Source organism: Pseudophryne corroboree, chromosome 2 (genome assembly GCF_028390025.1).
Source record: "Pseudophryne corroboree isolate aPseCor3 chromosome 2, aPseCor3.hap2, whole genome shotgun sequence".
NCBI lineage: Eukaryota > Metazoa > Chordata > Amphibia > Anura > Myobatrachidae > Pseudophryne > Pseudophryne corroboree.
Genome location: NC_086445.1, coordinates 873762282 through 873781297, shown reverse-complemented (window position 1 = coordinate 873781297; position 19016 = coordinate 873762282). Strand labels below are relative to the sequence as shown.

General features: G+C 45.8%; 1 protein-coding gene across 1 annotated transcript in view; it reads right to left on the bottom strand.

Moving 5' to 3' along the window:
* TP53I13 (tumor protein p53 inducible protein 13) overlaps positions 1 to 19016 on the bottom strand; it is a 60824-nt gene that overhangs the window by 9040 nt on the left and 32768 nt on the right. The window contains exons 6-8 of the mRNA XM_063955940.1: positions 15194 to 15322; positions 4795 to 4989; positions 2487 to 3333 (exon numbers count right to left, since the gene is read on the bottom strand). Coding sequence (XP_063812010.1) covers positions 2487 to 3333; positions 4795 to 4989; positions 15194 to 15322 — 1171 coding nt within the window. The remainder of the gene's footprint in view (positions 1 to 2486; positions 3334 to 4794; positions 4990 to 15193; positions 15323 to 19016) is intronic.

The window sequence follows — 19016 nt, the reverse complement described above, 5'->3', positions numbered from 1 at the left end:
AAGTAAAAGTTTATTTCATACATGCCGACACATACATACTTACCTATGTTGACCCGCCGACTGCCACGCCCCCCTCGTCACTGAAGAATCCGGGGTACCTGTGAATAAAATTATACTCACCTGATCCAGTGTCCGGATCTTTTTAAATAATCCTCGTACTTGGCAAAACAACAAAACGGCAACCCGGACCAGCCGGGACCCCACGTGACTCCTGTCACAGAGGGTCCCTTCAGCCAATCAGCGAGCGCAACGTCGTGGCACTCTGTTGATTGGCTATGCGCGTCTGAGCTGTCAGACAGCGCATCGCAAAGCCTTACACATTATATTCAATGGTGGGAACTTTGCGGTCAGCGGTGAGGTCACCCGCAGTCAGCGGCTGACCGCGGGTAACCCCACCGCTGACCGCAAAGTTCCCACCATTGAAAGTAATGGAGGGAGCTGTGCGATGCGCTGTCTGCCAGCAGACGTGCATACAGCCAATCAGGAGAGTGCCACGAAGTGGCGCTTCCTGATTGGCTGAAGAGACCTTTCTGTGACAGCAGTCACGGGGGGGTCTCTGCATTCGGGGAAAGGGGTCACATGTGTAAACATGGGACCCCTTTCAGTCCGCCTGGTCCGGGTGATCGTTTTTTTTTTTTGCCAAGTCCGTGGATTATAATAAAAGACCACGGGACACTGGATCAGGTGAGTATAATTTTATTTTCAGGTACACCGTGGATTCTACTTGGACAAGTGGACAGCGGTCGGCGTGTGAACATGGGTAAGTATGTGTGTGTCGACATGTGTGAAATAAAGTTTTACTCTCACGGTGTGCGTGTCCTGTTTTTATTTGGGTATTTTTTTTCCAGTAGAACTAAAGGTACCGGCGGGCCCGTTTTTCTCCCGCATGCTGGTACTTGTGGTTCTCCAAGTACCAGCTTGCGGGGGAGGCTTGCTGGGACTTGTAGTACTACTGGAAAAAACAATATTCTTTCAATTTTCAAAAGGCTATCAGCCCCCCATCCGCAGCCCTTGGATGGGGGGGACAGCCTCGGGCTTTACCCCTGGCCCTTGGGTGGCTGGAGGGGGGGGACCCCTTGATTGAAGGGGTCTCCACTCCTCCAGGGTACCCCGGCCAGGGGTGACTAGTTGCGTATTTAATGCCACGGCCGCAGGGCGCTGTATAAAAGTGACCCCCGGCTGTGGCATTATCTACCCAGCTAGTGGAGCCAGATGCTGGTGTAAAAATTACGGGGGACCCCTACGCTTTTTGTCCCCCGTATTTTTTGCACCAGCACCAGGCGCAGAGCCCGGTGCTGGTTTTAAAAATACGGGGGATCCCATGTCAGTTTTCCCCCCGGATTTTTAGAACCAGGACCGGCTCGAAGAGCCCGAGGCTGGTTATGCTTAGGAGGGGGGACCCCACGCATTTTTTTTTCTGATTTTTACCATTCCATTTAAAAAAATATATATATTTTGAAAAATATATAAATAATACTTGTGCCTCCAAAATAGACAAACCAAGTACCTAATCCCTTCTAATATAAATAGATATACTATTACCAATAAAAAAAAAAACACAAAAAAAAAACATGTTTTTAAATTTTTTTATTAGATTCCGCCAGCAAAGTGTGGCGGATTGAAAATGACGAATTTACTGTCTAAAAGAAAGCACTGTTGTTGAATTTACAATCTTCAATTGAATATACTTTTGTCGAAATTGCCGCATTTGTACCATTGCAGAAATGTCGAATTTGACAAATGTCGAATTTCAAAAAGTCGAATTTCGAAAGTCCGTTTTTTTGACAAAAAGTACTGAATTGCATTGTCAAATTTTTTTTTTTGTCGAAAATGTCCCGTTTTTCGACATTTTCGGGAATTCGACCGCAATTGCATATACCCCTTATACTCTCCATATACCAAATTTTACCAAAATCTGAGCTGGTGAGGTAAAATCAGTGTGTTGATTTGACACGGAATGACCCACTTTTCTATACACACCACATAGCTCAGCTAAGAGAATGCACCCGATTAATTTACTAGTAACCCATGACATCACTAAGGCACTTTGTCTATACAATAGGAACAGCATTAAATCTAAACACTAAGAATTATGAAGAGAATTAGGCAAACTGTATTTTCTTCTCTCTTTTTTTTTTTTAAACAAACTTTAAGTTTTAATCTTCCTCTACAGAAAATATTTACTTAATATGGTACAAGGGTTTAACTTTGCATTCACTTCATACATGTACTTTGAACAGATCTACCATACATTTTGTTGGAAGGTGACATTATATTAATCCATAGACTTCAATAAACTAAAGCCACCTAGTGGACATATGGTGTAACAAAGACTTACTAGATCAGCCCAGTCTTGAAAGGAAGCTTTCACTATACGACAGAATATATTTAGCAAAAAAAAAAAAAAAAATGCCAGAAAGTTCTATTGAACCTATAACTTTACTAGATAATGTGCAGTTAATATTAATAGATAACATAGAACTTACATGCTACAGTCTCTGTTTCTTCAGAGTTACTTCCAGACGCCCAGTACAGACTTTGGCTCTTGCGGAACTTCTTATAGATTTGTGTGTACAAGACTGAAAAAGTGAGCAATGCCAAGAGAAAGATGAGCGATGCCGCTGCCCAAGTCGCTTCTTCCGTGCGTGGGGTGGAAACAAACACATCAGAGTTCTTCTGCTGACCAGCACCAAGTCTTCTTAGGACCTTGGCTGGTGATTGCGGAGTGGAATCTTGGCGACAAGTGCACTCTGGCTTCTCAGCAATGGTGGACAAATGTTTCTGGTCAGTTAATTTATCTGGTGGTTTTGTAGAAGCTGGAAAACCTGTGACCAAGCTTATAGACTTCTTATTTGGTGGGGATTCTGGGGAGACTAGTTGTGTGACTGGAGGTGTTGCCGACTTTTCATTATGATCCTTCTCCTCTGAGCTATTATTTCCAATGGAGTGTGCCAGATTAGGGTCAAGTAAGCTCTTTGAGATATTTCTAATATTGGATACATTGGTTTCCACAGGCAGTTCTGGCACTTTGGTCTCCCGGCTATGGATACCAGCTATTGAATCTCCAAGGTCTGTGTCTTTAGGCGGCAGCGGTGTTACAGGATTTGGAGACGGATGATCACCAGTAATTGCTACAAATGAAAGGTTAGCCTGATTTTTGGTGCCTGGCTCTGTAGGTATCCCAGATAGTGTAGCAGAGAAAGTGCTCGTAGATGCATCAGACAGTACTACATCATGTACACCTGAGATGAATGGTAAAGCTGCTCTCCTCCTCCTCTTACTTAAGATATACATTTTTAGCCTGGTTCCATGGTTTGAAGAACGATTTAGTAGCTGAAATCATTCCAAATAATTTATGTGGAAGTTCAGGATTTTGGAGAATATGTGACATGAATAGAAAAATAGAAAACAATCAATGACAAATTTCAGCCATTTTCCCCTTGTCACCACCCTGTATCTCATATGCCACGCTTTTATAAATATATAACATACATGCTCCCCTAAAGCAGCATTGTACAATACATATAATTCAGCCTTATTGGAAGTAGTCTACTGAGTGGCACAAAAATGGTTACTAAAATATTTGAAAAGGCATATTTTTCTTGGCTTGGAGGGAAACCATCCCTAGAACTAATAATTCAACATACAACTTTTCTTTCATCATTAAACAGATCTTTTCAAACATCCCCAAAAGTATCGAAATCCAAAATCAAGCACAAAAATATAATAGTTTTTTTCCAAGGTACTTTTAGTCGTAACAAAAACTTAACAGTAAAAAAATAAATAAATAAATAAATATATATATATATATATATATATATATTTATATATATCAAAATGTAGCTATCAACATAACTTGAAAGGCCACATTAGCCGGGTACACAATAGTTTATTATTTGTATGATATATCATTCCGACAAGGATCGGAAAACAATATATTGGCCACATCACTCAGAGTTCACCCGTGATTGCGCACTTCCATGCATATAAACGCAGTGGGCAACAATACATCACGCCATCATCCACTGCATCATGCAGTGTGTACGGACGGCGCAATGTATTCTGCAGTCGCTGGGTAAATACATCGTTTAGTGTATACCCAGCAATAGAGTGAACTGAAAGCTGCTATTTTTAAAACCGGTATTTACTGTTCTTTACCGAAGTGTCAAACTTAAAGCTGTAGATATAGTACTTGATTTAAAAAAAAAAAAAAATTATGAAGGGAAGGAAACAATCCTATGCCTGCCAGGGTTCCTGTAAATAAAATAGACCAATAAAATGCATCACAGTGAGCCTGCCTGAGCCAAAAACTTCACAAGATATAACTACTTTAGGTTTAGAAACTCTTCTCTTCATATCCCTTCCAGAGGTTCCTAAGCATACCTGCATGCAACTTAATTTCACATTGTACTGTCCTGGAATAAAGTAGACACTCCCTTATAGACTGCTACCATCAACAGCCTATGGTCCCAAACTACCATATGGAAAATATGACACCCATTCTGTATAACTCTCCCGATAGTTTTAAGAAAATATGGTCATCATGGAGAAACTAATTTGAGACGGAGCCTCCTCTAACTATTGTCAAACACAGTATCACCAATTTACAAGAACAAATTGCTGGCTAGATAGCTTCATTTTCTTAATCATCTCTAAACCCCCCTTTTCTACAAAAGTTTCTGCTGTTGCAATTTCAGAAAGCCTCTTAAAAAAATTAGAAGAGCATTTCTGGGGTTATATATCCTTGAAAAAATCTGCAAATGTTAAAATATGCATAAATAAATCTGTCCTTACCCGTAATGTCCTTTCTGAGCAGATACTGGTGTTACCAGATGCCACCAATGATGGCCGGATAAGTAAATGCTGGTAGGAGACATCTACTTCAGCATCATAGCGATGTTCATGGTTTTCCCTCAGCCAATCCCTTATTTCAGTCACATTTATGTGTGACATTTCAAGAGTAGAGCACCATGCAGCCAAAGCTATAGGCTAGGAGTAATAACACAACAGGTAGATGACATGTCTACAGTGTAACACAAGACAATTCATTAATAGACTAGGAACAACTAAATGAAGCCACCGTTTGACAGCAATAAGCAGTATGAGAAAAATAAGAATTTACTTACCGATAATTCTATTTCTCGTAGTCCGTAGTGGATGCTGGGAACTCCGTAAGGACCATGGGGAATAGCGGCTCCGCAGGAGACTGGGCACATCTAAAGAAAGCTTTAGGACTATCTGGTGTGCACTGGCTCCTCCCCCTATGACCCTCCTCCAAGCCTCAGTTAGGATACTGTGCCCGGACGAGCGTACACAATAAGGAAGGATTTTGAATCCCGGGTAAGACTCATACCAGCCACACCAATCACACCGTATAACTCGTGATACTATACCCAGTTAACAGCATGATAACAGAGGAGCCTCTGAATAGATGGCTCACAACAAGAACCCGATTAGTTAACAATAACTATGTACAAGTATTGCAGACAATCCGCACTTGGGATGGGCGCCCAGCATCCACTACGTACTACGAGAAATAGAATTATCGGTAAGTAAATTCTTATTTTCTCTGACGTCCTAGTGGATGCTGGGAACTCCGTAAGGACCATGGGGATTATACCAAAGCTCCCAAATGGGCGGGAGAGTGCGGATGACTCTGCAGCACCGAATGAGAGAACTCCAGGTCCTCCTCAGCCAGGGTATCAAATTCGAAGAATTTTGCAAACGTGTTTGCCCCTGACCAAGTAGCTGCTCGGCAAAGTTGTAAAGCCGAGACCCCTCGGGCAGCCGCCCAAGATGAGCCCACCGTTCTTGTGGAATGGGCTTTTATTGATTTAGGCTGCGGTAATCCTACCGCAGAATGCGCCAGCTGAGTAGTGTTACAAATCCAGCGCGCAATAGACTGCTTAGAAGCAGGAGCACCCAGCTTGTTGGGTGCCATCAGGATAAACAGCGAGTCAGTTTTGCTGACTCCAGCCGTCCTGGAAAAATAAAATTTTCAGGGCCCTGACTACATCCAGCAACTTGGAATCCTCCAAGTCCCCAGTAGCCGCAGGCACCACAATAGGTTGGTTCAAGTGAAAACCTGAGACCACCTTCGGGAGAAACGGAGGACGAGTCCTCAACTCTGCCCTATCCATATAGAAAATCAGATAAGGCCTTTTACATGACAAAGCCGCCAATTCTGACACACGCCTGGCCAAGGCCAACAGCATGACCACTTTCCACGCGAGATACATTAGCTCCATGGTTTTAAGTGGCTCAACCAATGCGACTTTAGGAAATCCAACACCACGTTGAGATCCAAAAAGTGCCACAGGAGGCACAAAAGGAGGCTGAATATGTAGTACTCCTTTAACCAAAGTCTGAACTTCAGGCAGTGAAGCCAGTTCTTTCTGGAAGAAAATCGACAGAGCCGAAATCTGGACCTTGATGGACCCCAATTTGAGGCCCAAACGTCACCCCTGCTTGCAGGAAGTGCAGGAATCGACATAGTTGAAATTCCTCCGTCGGGGCCTTCATGGCCTCCCACCAAGCAACAAATTTTCGCCAAACGCGGCGATAATGTCTTGCGGTGACATCCTTCCTGGCTATGATCAGGGTAGGGATGACTTCCTTCGGAATACCCTTTTCCTTTAGGATCCGGTGTTCTACCGCCATGCCGTCAAACGCAGCCGCGGTAAGTCTTGGAACAGACAGGGTCCCTGCTGCAGCAGGTCTTGTCTGAGCGGCAGAGGCCAAGGGTCCTCTGCCAGCATCTCTTGAAGTTCCGGGTACCAAGCTCTTCATGGCCAATCCGGAACCCCGAGTATGGTTTTCACTCCTCGCCTTCTTATTATTCTCAGTACCTTGGGTATGAGAGGTAGAGGAGGAGACACATAAACCGACTGGTACACCCACGGTGTCACTAGAGCGTCCCCAGCGATCGCCTGAGGGTCCCTTGACCTGGCGCAATATCTTTTCAACTTCTTGTTGAGGCGGGACGCCATCATGTCCACCCGTGGTCATTCCCAACGGTTTACCCGTATTTGGAAAACTTCTGGATGAAGTCCCAGTTCTCCTGGGTGTAGGTCGCCCATCGGAGAATCCTTGTGGCTTCTGCCATCGCCATCCTGCTTCTTGTGCCGCCCTGTCTGTTTACATGGGCGACCGCCGCGATGTCGTCTGATTGGATCAGTACCGGCTGGTTCTGAAGCAGGGGTCTTGCTTGGCTTAGGGCATTGTAAATGGCCCTTAGCTGCAGAATATTTATGTGAAGCGAAATCTCCTTGGAAATTTCTTCCGTGTGACTGCACCCCAGCCCCGAAGGCTGGCATCCGTGGTCAACAGGACCCAGTCCTGTATTCCGAATCTGCGGCCCTCTAGTAGATGAGCCCTCTGCAGCCACCACAGCAGCGACACCCTGTTTCTTGCTGACAGGGTTATCCGCTGTTGTATCTGTACATGGGACCCGGACCATTAGTCCCACAGGTCCCACTGGAACGTCCTTGCGTGGAGTCTTCCGAATGGAATTATGCTTCGTACGAAGCTACCATTTTTCCCAGGACTCGTGTGCATTGATGTACCGACACCTGTCCTGGTTTTAGGATGTCTCTGACTAGAGATGACAACTCCTCGGCTTTTTCCACTGGAAGAAACACTCTTTTCTGGTCTGCGTTCAGAAACATTCCCAGGAACAGAAGACGTGTCGTCGGGACCAGCTGTGACTTTGGAATATTGAGAATCCAGTCGTGCTGTTGTAGCACTTCCCGAGAGAGTGCTACCCCCACTACCAACTGTTCTTTGGACCTCGCCTTTATCAGGAGATCGTCCAAGTACGGGATAATAAAAACTTCCTTCTTGCGAAGGAGTATCATCACTTCGGCCATTACCTAGGTAAAGACCTTCGGTGCCGTGGACAACTCCAACGGCCGCGTCTGGAACTGATAGTGACAGTCCTGTACCACATATCTGAGGTACTCCTGGTGAGGGGGGTAAATGGGGACATGCAGGTACGCATCCTTGATGTCCAGGGAGACCCTGTAATCCCCCTCGTCCAGGCTCGTAATAACCGCCCTGAGCGATTCCATCTTGAACTTGAATCTTCTGATATAAAAGTTCAAGTATTTTAATTTCAAGATGGGTCTCACCGAACCGTTGCGGTACCACAACCACTGTGGAATAGTAACCCCTTCCTTGCTGAAGGAGGGGCACCTTGACAATCACTTGTTGTGATTATAGTGTTGAATATCCACCAACACCGTCTCCCTGGTAGAGGGAGGTGCCGGTAAGGCAGATTTCAGGAAACGGCGGGGGGAAGAACGTCTCGAACTCCAGCCTGTACCCCTGAGATATTACTTGAAGGACCCAGGGATCCATGTGAGAGAGCCCACTGTCCGCTGAAATATCTGAGACGGGCCCCCACCGTACCCGGGTCCGCCTGAGCAGCCCCAGCACCATGCTGTGGACCTACCGGACGCAGGGAGGACTTCTGCTCTTGGGAACTAGCTGTGTGTTGCAGCTTTTTCCTCTACCTTTGCCTCTCGGCAGAAAGGATGAGCCTCTAGCCCTCTTGCTTTTCTGGGGCCGAAAGGACTGTACTTGATGATACGGTGCTTTCTTTTGTTGTGGGGTAGCCTGTGGCAAAAAAATCAATTTCCCAGCAGTAGCTGTGGAAACGAGGTCTGAAAAACTATCCCCAAACAGTTTTACCCCCTTATAGGGCAACTTCCATGTGCCGATTCGAGTCGGCATCGCCTGACCATTGCCAAGTCCATAACCCCCGTCTGGCGGCAATGGACCTAGCGCTTATTTTTGATGCCAGCCGGCAAATATCCCTCTGTGCATCACGCATGTATAAGACCACGTCTTTTATATGCTCTATTTTCAGCAAAATATTGTCCCTATCCATAGTTATTTTCCGACAGGGAATCTGACCACGCAGCGGGAGCACTGCACATCCATGCCGAAGCAACGGCTGGTCGCAATATAATGCCCTAGTGTGTGACCATATCTTATAGGGTAACCTCCTGCTTTCTATCAGCAGGTTCCTTCAGGGCGGCCATACCCGGAGACGGTAGTGCCACCTTTTCTGATAAGCGTGTAAGCGTTGTATCTACCCTATGGGGTGTTTCCCAGCGTGACCTATCCTCTGGCGGGAAAGGGTACGCTGCCAATAACCGTTGTAGAAATTATCAATTTCTTACCGGGGGAAGACCACTCTTCCTCACACACCTCATTTAATTTCTCAGATGTAGGAAAAACTAATAGTTTTCTCTCACCAAACACAATACCCTTTTATGTGGTACCTGGGGTATAATCATAAATGTGTAATACATTTTTCATTGCCTCAATCCTGTAACGGGTGGACCTATTTGGAGGGTACACCAGTCTCATCGATGTCGACACTGGAGTCAGTATCCGTGTCGACATCTGTGTCTGTTATCTGAGGTAGCGGGCGATTTTAGAGCCCCCCATGACATTTGAGACGCTGGAACAGGCACAAGCTGAGTAGCCGGCTGTTCCGTGTCGTCGACCTTTTATGTAAGGAGTTGACACTTTCACGTAATCCTTCCATAAGTTCAACCACACCGGTGTCGACCCCGCAGGGGGTGACAACATATTTACAGGCATTCGCTCCGCCTCCACCTCATTATCCTCCACATACCTGTCGACACAGCCGTACCGACACACAGCACACACACAGGGAATGCTCTGATAGAGGACAGGACCCCACAAAGCCCTTTGGGGAGACAGAGGGAGAGTATGCCAGCACACACCAGGGCGCTATATATCACAGGGATAGCACCTATAAAAAAGTGTTTTCCCTTATAGCTGCATATATATTGTATACTGCGCCTAAATTGTGCCCCCCCCTCTCTTTTTAACCCTTTCTGTAGTGTATTAACTGCAGGGGAGAGCCAGGGAGCGTCCCTCCAACGGAGCTGTGAGGGAAAAATGGCGCCAGTGTGCTGAAGGAGATAGCTCCGCCCCTTTTTCGCTGACTTTTCTCCCGCATTTTTATGGATTCTGGCAGGGGTTAATGTACATCCATATAGCCCTGGGGGTTATGTGTGATGTATTTTTGCCAGCCAAGGTGTTAATATTGCTGCTCAGGGCGCCCCCCCCCAGCGCCCTGCACCCATCAGTGACCGCAGTGTGAGGTGTGCATGAGGAGCAATGGCGCACAGCTGCAGTGCTGTGCGCTACCTTGATGAAGACTGATGTCTTCTGCCGCCGATTTTCCGGACCTCTTCTTGCTTCTGGCTCTGTAAGGGGGCCGGCGGCGCGGCTCTGGGACCGGACTCCGAGGCTGGGCCTGTGTTCGATCCCTCTGGAGCTAATGGTGTCCAGTAGCCTAAGAAGCCCAAGCTGGCTGCAAGCAGGCAGGTTCGCTTCTTCTCCCCTTAGTCCCTCGATGCAGTGAGCCTGTTGCCAGCAGGTCTCACTGAAAATAAAAAACCTAAAACTAACTTTTATCTAAGAAGCTCAGGAGAGCCCCCTAGATTGCACCCTGCTCGGTCGGGCACAAAAATCTAACTGAGGCTTGGAGGAGGGTCATAGGGGGAGGAGCCAGTGCACACCAGATAGTCCTAAAGCTTTCTTTAGATGTGCCCAGTCTCCTGCGGAGCCGCTATTCCCCATGGTCCTTACGGAGTTCCCAGCATCCACTAGGACGTCAGAGAAACAGAGATTGTGGCTACTAGAATAAACTTTTTTATGATGGCTATTGATATAGCATGAAAACAGTCATGTGTATTTTATATTTATTATTATTATATAATATTATAGCTGCATGCTTACAACAGCATACAATGGAGAAGCCTAACACCCCAGTAAGCAAAGGGCGAAGTCAAAGTAAAATAAACCTGTGTAGTACAGGCAATGAATAACCTCTAGAAAGAGCAGTAGTATGGTGTAAGATAAAACTACCACAGCCAAAGAAGGGAGCAGGCATTAGTGTAGGTTATACAGTTGCAAGAAAAAGTATGTGAACCCTTTGGAATTTCCTGGATTTGTGCATAAATTGGTCATAAAATGTGTTCTGATCTTCATCTAAGTCACAACAATAGACAAACACAGTCTGCTGAAACGAATACCATATAAACAATTATATGTTCTCATGTTTTTATTGAACACACCATGTAAACATTCACAGTGCAGGGTGGACAAAGCATGTGAACCCCTAGGCTAATGACTTCTCCCAGAGCTAATTTGAGTCAGGAGTCAGCCAACCTGGAGTCCAATCAATGAGACGAGATTGGAGGTGTTGGTTAAAGCTGCCCTGCCCTATAAAAAACACACACCAGTTTTGAGTTTGCAATTCTCAAGAAGCATTGCCTGATGTGAAACATGCCTCGCAGAAAAGAGCTCTCAGAAGACCTACGATTAAGAATTGTTGACTTGCATAAAGCTGGAAAGGGTTACAAAAGTATCTCTAAAAGCCTTGATGTTCATCAGTCCACGGTAAAACAAATTGTCTATAAATGGAGAAAGTTCAGCACTTTTGCTACTCTCCCTAGGAGTGGGCGTCCTGTAAAGATGACTGCAAGAGCACAGCGCAGAATGCTCAATGAGGTGAAGAAGAATCCTAGAGTGTCAGCTAAAGACTTACAGAAATCTCTGGCACATGCTAACATCTCTGTTGACTAATCTACCATATGTAAAACTCTGGACAAGAATGAAGTTCATGGCAGGATACCACGGAGGAGGCCACTGCTGTCCAAAAAAAACATTGCTGCACGTTTCAAGTTTGCAAAAGAGCACCTGAATTTTCCACAGCGCTACTGGCAAAATATTCTGTGGACAGATGAAACCAAAGTTGAGTTGTTTGGAAGGAACACACAGCACTATGTGTGGAGAAAAAAAGGCACAGCACACCAACATTAAAACCTCATCCCAACTGTGAAGTATGGTGGAGGGGGCATGATGGTTTGGGGCTGCTTTGCTGCCTCAGGGCCTGGACAAATTGCCATCATCAACGGAAAAATTCCCAAGTTTATCAAGACATTTTGCAGGAGAACTTAAGGCCATCTGTCCACCAGATGGGTGATGCAACAGGACAACAGGACAACGACCCAAAGCACAGAAGTAGAACAACTGAATGGCTTCAACAGAAGAAAATACGCCTTCTGGAGTGGCCCAGTCAGAGTCCTGACCTCAACCCGATTGAGATGCTGTGGCATGACCTCAAGAGAGCGATTCACACCAGACAACCCAAGAATATTGCTGAACAAACAGTTTTGTGAAGGAGGAATTGTCCAAAATTCCCCTGACCGTTGTGCAGGTCTGATATGCAACTATAGGAAACGTTTGGTCAAGGTTATTGCTGCCAAAGGAGGGTCAACCAGTTATTAAATCCAAGGGTTCACATATTTTGTCCACCCTGCACTGTGTTCAATAAAAACATGAGAACATATAATTGTTTGTGTGGTATTAGTTTCAGCAGACTGTGTTTGTCTATTGATGTGACTTACAAGAAGATCAAAACACATTTTATGACCAATTTATGCACAAATCCAGGACTTTTTCTTGCAACTGTACTTTGCGTATCACTACAGGAAGGTGGATAAATGCTGAGACATGAGGGTCGTCAAAAATGTATTTTGGGGAGCCTATCCACTCAAAGAGCAGATAAGGGGAGGTCTACCCGCTACCCAATAATGCCTAAACCCCTGTAAAGGAGTAAGTGCAGTTACAGGAATAAACCCCCAGGACTATCACTGTAGGAGATAGCATACCAGATGTCGTAGGAACAGTATAGTGTACACCTCCGTCCTCAACAAGGTTGAGGGCTATGGGGGTCATTCTGAGTTTATTGCTAGCTGCATTTGTTCGCTGTGCAGCGATGAGGCAAAAAAAGGCACTTCAGCGCATGCGGCGCAATACGCACGCACGTCGTTTAATTGCAACGAACGATGTCGTTTCACACAAGGTCTCGCGAAGCTTTTCTGTCACACTGGTTGCCGCAGAGTGATTGACAGGAAGAGGGCATTTCTGGGTTCCAACTGACCGTTTTCAGGGAGTGTTTGGAAAAACGCAGGCGTGGCTGGGCGAACACAGGGCGTGTTCGTGACATCAAAACAGGAACTGACCAGTCTGAAGTGATCGCAAACGCTGAGTAGGTATTGAGCTACTCTAAAACTGCACAAAAAAATTTGCCACCGCTCTGCGATCCTTTCGTTCGTACTTCTGCTAAGCTAAAATACACTCCCAGTGGGAGGCGGCATAGCGTTTGCACGGCTGCTAAAACTGCTAGCGAGCGAACAACTCGGAATGACCACGTATGCTCAGTATTGACCATACCGCTAGTCCCAGTCAACCTCCCTAGGTACAGGTACGCATCGCCACAAAACCTTCTATTAACGATGAAGTAAAATCCACAGATAACCCAAACAGGAATGCATGGGCAGCTGTGAGCAACTGTGGGAAACGATATATCGTATAACCCATGTAACTGGAAATAAAAGCATACAGCACAGTGCCCGGCTTTAATTAGGCCCGCAATCTGAGCTAACAGACGCATAGGTGCACTGCAGCTGAGCTACTCTATAGGTATGTAAGTCTACACGGACCTATACCCTGCAGCGCCTGTTACGGGCTGCGGTTACTTATTAGATTTAGGTCACTATACGTACAGACCATAGTGCTGAAAAGCGTAAGCAGCACAAGCATTCAGCTTTTCACTCATGTACAGATATGCACATTAATAATATGCAAATGTTGCTGCTGCGGTTTGGTGATACTACACGCTTATGCCGTGTAACCGCTACCTTGACTGTGTAAGCAAGGAGGCTTGCAAGGCTGTAGGCATAAAGCAGTGCCTGATAAAACTTATTCAAAGTCAGCCAGTATGTGACTACCAAAGTGACACTGGCAAATTGTATGCAGTAAGAGAAAGGCACCTGTGTGGTGCAGGCACATGGCGGCATTCACAATAAGAATACGTGCCCCACATAGAGGTAGATTTAGCTCCCTCCTGGGCTTCCAGGATAACCAGGGCATTACTGAGCTCTCCCCATGCAGCGAGAGCCCCCAGTGTGGCCATCTAAGCAGGGGTGCGAGAGTCAACCACGCAATTGACCATCGATAACTCATAATCAATGGTTTATGGCCGCTGTAGAATACTTTTGCCATTGACGGGGGAGAATCAGATGTTTGCCTCCATCGATGGCACAGCATAACCAAGTATTTATTTTTGTTTCCCCAAGGTGCTGGTACACGGAGCATTGCTCCGCCCTCTGACATCGGCAAAGCCCCACCAACAGGTTCTAATTGGCCCACGTGCCAGTCAGTCAAAGAAAAGGGATGACCATTGGTTGGTGAAATCATTGATGGCTATCCACTGCATAGTAGACCATCATCGATGGTGACCACACCAACGGCCATCCCTACTAAGACCCACCACCAGCCAGATCTTTGAAAATAGCAGTAACCTGCATCATGGTAGCAGTCTGCGAGCTTGTGACTGTAGCTGCTCTCTGCGCATAGCCTACGCTAACCGCGCTGCCTCTAATGGGAGCTCCTGCTCTTGTGGGCTGGGGGGATCCGCGTCTAACTGAATGGCCACCACTCCTGCTAACAGGGGCATGGGTTATACTCAGTACTGCAGAGCCGATCAGTGACGCGGTCTTTGTGGCCAAGGACCTGGACACTAGCCGCAATAAACTATGGTGGGTCCCATCTGGCAGCTTCCAACAATGCAGGCAGACTACAGCAGCAAACAGTTTGCCTGCGAAGTTCAGAGAAGAATTCAATAACTTAAATTAAGAAAGAACTGGACACAGCCCTTTATGCACTCAGCTTTTTCTCAGGGATAAATCTAAACTGGGTCTTGAGGTATATAGAGGGGGAGGAGCCACCTACATTTCTAAAGAAAATTAAAGTGCTAGGCTCCACTCATCCATCCATCTATACCCCCTTGTGTATACTCCAGTGTCCCCTAGTGTATGAAGGAGAAAAGAAAAATAACTGTGTGAGGACACATCTGTAGGGTCTTATCTACTGTAAATGGGCAGCAGGGGGTTGCATGATAACAGTGTAAATTGCACGAGAAAAGATTTCGAATAGGCAAAAGGTCCCAACATTAAAAGTTGAGTCTGAATAAAGGGGGTGGGGCTTTTTGACTAACAACCATCACGCTTATCACCACATTCATGTTTTTTAGATCCTGCATTTGAAAATACCACACCACGCGAAGGAGGAGGAGTCTTACCCGTTCTCTGGAGAGTGTCGGGAGTGGTGTGATTATATGGTTCGGTGTGCAGCTTCTGGCCACCAAGAAGAATGCTTCCTTCAGATAGGAGTGTGTACACGGATGGTAGAGGAAAGCTACACCCGCATGCTGGAATGCACAGGATAGAGTCACGGCATATGACATCACATACAGCACCATTACAAACATTGGGCCTAATTCAAACCTGATCGTAGCAGCAATTTTGTTAGCAGATGGGCAAAACCATGTGTACTGCAGGGGAGGCAGATGTAACATGTGCAGAGAGAGTTAGATTTGGGTGGGTTATATTGTTTCTGTGCAGGGTAAATAATGGCTGCTTTATTTTTACACTGTAATTTAGATTTCAGTTTGAACACACCCCACCCAAATCTAACTTTCTCTGCACGTTATATCTGCCCCCCTGCTGTGCACATGGTTTTGCCCATCCGCAAACAAAATTGCTGCTACGATCAGGTCTGAATTAGGCCCATTATCACCCTTTACAATGGAACACAGCATGACAGAACTTATTCTGGAGCTAGTGAAGAGAACAAAAAGAAAGTGTTTGCTACAGATAATGTTGCCAGAGATCACCATTTAGTGCAGTCCAATTAAACTACTCCCAAGTATACCAATGTAGGAGGGAAAGGCACAGTTTTGGCTGACTGTCTAAGTTTGTTCCGATTTCCAGAAATTTGAGACTTGTATGCTCACTCATTCTAGTGCCAAAGGTGTGTGCAGTAATTCAAAGAAGTTCTGAGCATAGGGAATATTATAGGAAAGGCCATGGTTTGTACGTTCTCACATGCTTGGTTCATGCTATCAATGTTTGACCACCATCTTTAGTGTGATCACTGCTGTTCTGCAGCGGCGCACGCGTGTACCATTTTGTCAGACTAACCACTAACTGACATCCCCCCCCCCCAAAAAAAAAACTGCTCAAATATTGTCCTTTTCTTTTATTACTTAATAAAAGTTTAAAAATTATTATTTTTTTAAATAGTTTGTTTATTCAAAAAAAAAAAAAAAAAAAAAAGGATCACAAATACAGACATTTCGTTAGACATGAGAAATTGAATAATACAATACAGGCAATGCAACAGGTTATAGCATACGTGATCTCGAAAAAGTAAAGTATATTACATCACATATGCAATTTCTCCCATTTTATCACTACACTCACGTTGCAATATAAAAAGGAAAAGAAACATTCTAATGTCTGTAAACAGGTCAGAACTCTCATATTGAACATTTTAATTTTCTCCCCAGTTATTTACCAATTACAACTCCAACTAGTAAGCCTGAACATAGCCTACCAAAATTTCTAGAACATAAAAAATATAAACAAAAAACGAAAACACAAATAAAAAAAAATAAAAAAAATACCATCAAGAAGCAGTATTACAGTACAATTAGTGAGGTATATGAAGTAATGAAGAATGAGTAATATCACATCCTGGCCTTGTATGAACCCATGACCCCCTCCGCCCCCAGGGCGCAACACTCTCATAGCACAAGAGCAGGGGAGGAGTATACAGAAGTAATCCAAGGGGACCATATTTTCTCATATTTGGAAATAGCATTGTTTTTCATGTATACATAGCGGTCTTTAAAGGAGAGTGTCATTAACCAGAGCCTTAAAGGCTGATATAGAAGGGCAACGCGGGGCCATCCATAACCGTGCGATGCACACCTTGGCCAGGGCACAAATACTACGAGCATAAAGGCCCTCCCATCTGGACCCTGAAGCAGGACCCCCATTCCCAGTACACAGAATCTCGAGGTCAACATACTCCCAGGCATCCCCGTATGCTCCAGAATCGACCTGACCCCAGACCAGAACACCTGAATGGACGGACACTCCCACACAAGGTGCCAAAAGGACCCCCCATCAGCCCCACATTTAGGGCAAACGGCTGTATTGTCGGCCCCAAACCTGGCCAATCGAGCCGGTGTTATATAGGATCTGTGCAAAATAAAAAGCTGTATTTGTTGAAATCGGAGTGACTTAGTCACCACACCCGGGTATTCCAGGGCAAGCTCCCAGTCCTCCTCGCCTATGGGGCCCAAATCCCCCTCCAAGCGCTCTCTGAGCCCCGAGAGAGGGTCTGCGTGAAGTATCCCCAATAGGTACGAATATGTAAAAGAAATCACCCTAACCCGTCCCAGCGAGCTTAAAAAGGTCTTTATGGGGAAATGAAGGAGCGTCAGGGGTGAGTCCCGAAATTGCGATTGTAAGGCGTGTCGGAGTTGTAGGAAACTAAAAAAATGAGAATTAGGTAGACCAAATTCCTCCTTCAACTGCCGAAACGATTTCAGCGTATCATCACTGTACAATTGGGATATGGAGATAATGGAGTATGGAGCCCACACCACCCCACCCTCAAGAGCCCCCAGCTCGGGTAGTGAAGTAGAGTGCCAGAGGGGAGTATCCGGGTCCAAGCCATCAAACCCAAGCATATTTTTCAGAGCTAGCCAGATCTTCATGGCCTGGAAGACAACAGGGGGTGAGTACCGAGAAACCCTCCCACTCAGCAAAACCTGCACCGGAGAGAGGCCCGGGTAGTAACACCGGAGAAATGCCCATTGTAAAGTACCGGCATCCCCGCCCTGAATCCAGGTACTAAGGTGAAACAACTGGGACGCAAAGTAGTACAACTGAAAGTTGGGCAGGGCTAAACCACCATCAGCCTTCAGCCTAGTGAGAGTATTCAGCTTTATCCTAGGCCTTTTGTTGGCCCATATGAAGGATGATAATATACCATTCAGTTTCCTAAAAAAGGACGGAAAGATATATACCGGGGATTGCAGGAGAATGTATAACAGTTTGGGTAGAATTATCATTTTAATTAGACTAACCCTGCCGGTCACTGTCAACGGAAGCTTGCACCAAGCTCTCGACTTGCGTGCAATCAGTTGCGTCAGTGGGTCCAAGTTCAGGGGTATAAAATCAGAAGGGTTATTTGCGATTTGAATTCCGAGATATTTAAACTGACCCGTCCAGCATAGCGGCAAGGGGAGCTTCGGGGCCAAGGGTGGGGGGCCAATGACGGGCATAAAGAATGACTTGGGCCAGTTGATACGGAGACCAGAAAAGCCGCCGAATTCCTCAATGACCTGCAACAGAACAGGCATGTCAACAGCATAATCATGGAGGAATAACAGCAGGTCATCCGCATAAAGGGCGATCTTATCAACACAAAGGTCCGTGGTGATTCCCCCAATGTCCGGGTATGTCCTAATCAGGCAGGCCAAAGGCTCTATGGCAATAGCAAATAGGGCAGGAGAGAGGGGGCACCCCTGTCTGGTACCCCGAGACAGGGTAAAGGAGAATGAAATATAACCATTTACCAAGATCCTGGCACGCAGATTTTGATATAGCAGTCTGATCCATTGTATGAAGTTAGGGCCGAAGCCCATACATTTCATAACTGCCCACAGGTAGGACCATTCAACGCTATCGAACGCCTTAGCCGCGTCCAAAGAGACCACGACCGAGTCCGAGGGGAAGGTATGTGGCGCTTGCAGAATAGTATACAGCCTGCGCAAATTAATAGACATGGACATGCCTGGCATAAAGCCAGACTGGTCCTGATGTATTATGGACTTAATAACAGAGTTGAGCCGAACTGCCAGAATCTTTGCCAGGATCTTAGCATCAGTAGGAATAAGGGAGATTGGCCTATAGGACTCCAAGAGGCGGGGGTCCTTGCCGGGCTTCGGCAGCACTATAAAAACAGCCTCGGACATTGAGGGGGGAAGTTGATTAGCAGCAAACGCGTCCGTGAACATGGTAAGCAACTTGGGGCCAAAGAACTCTATA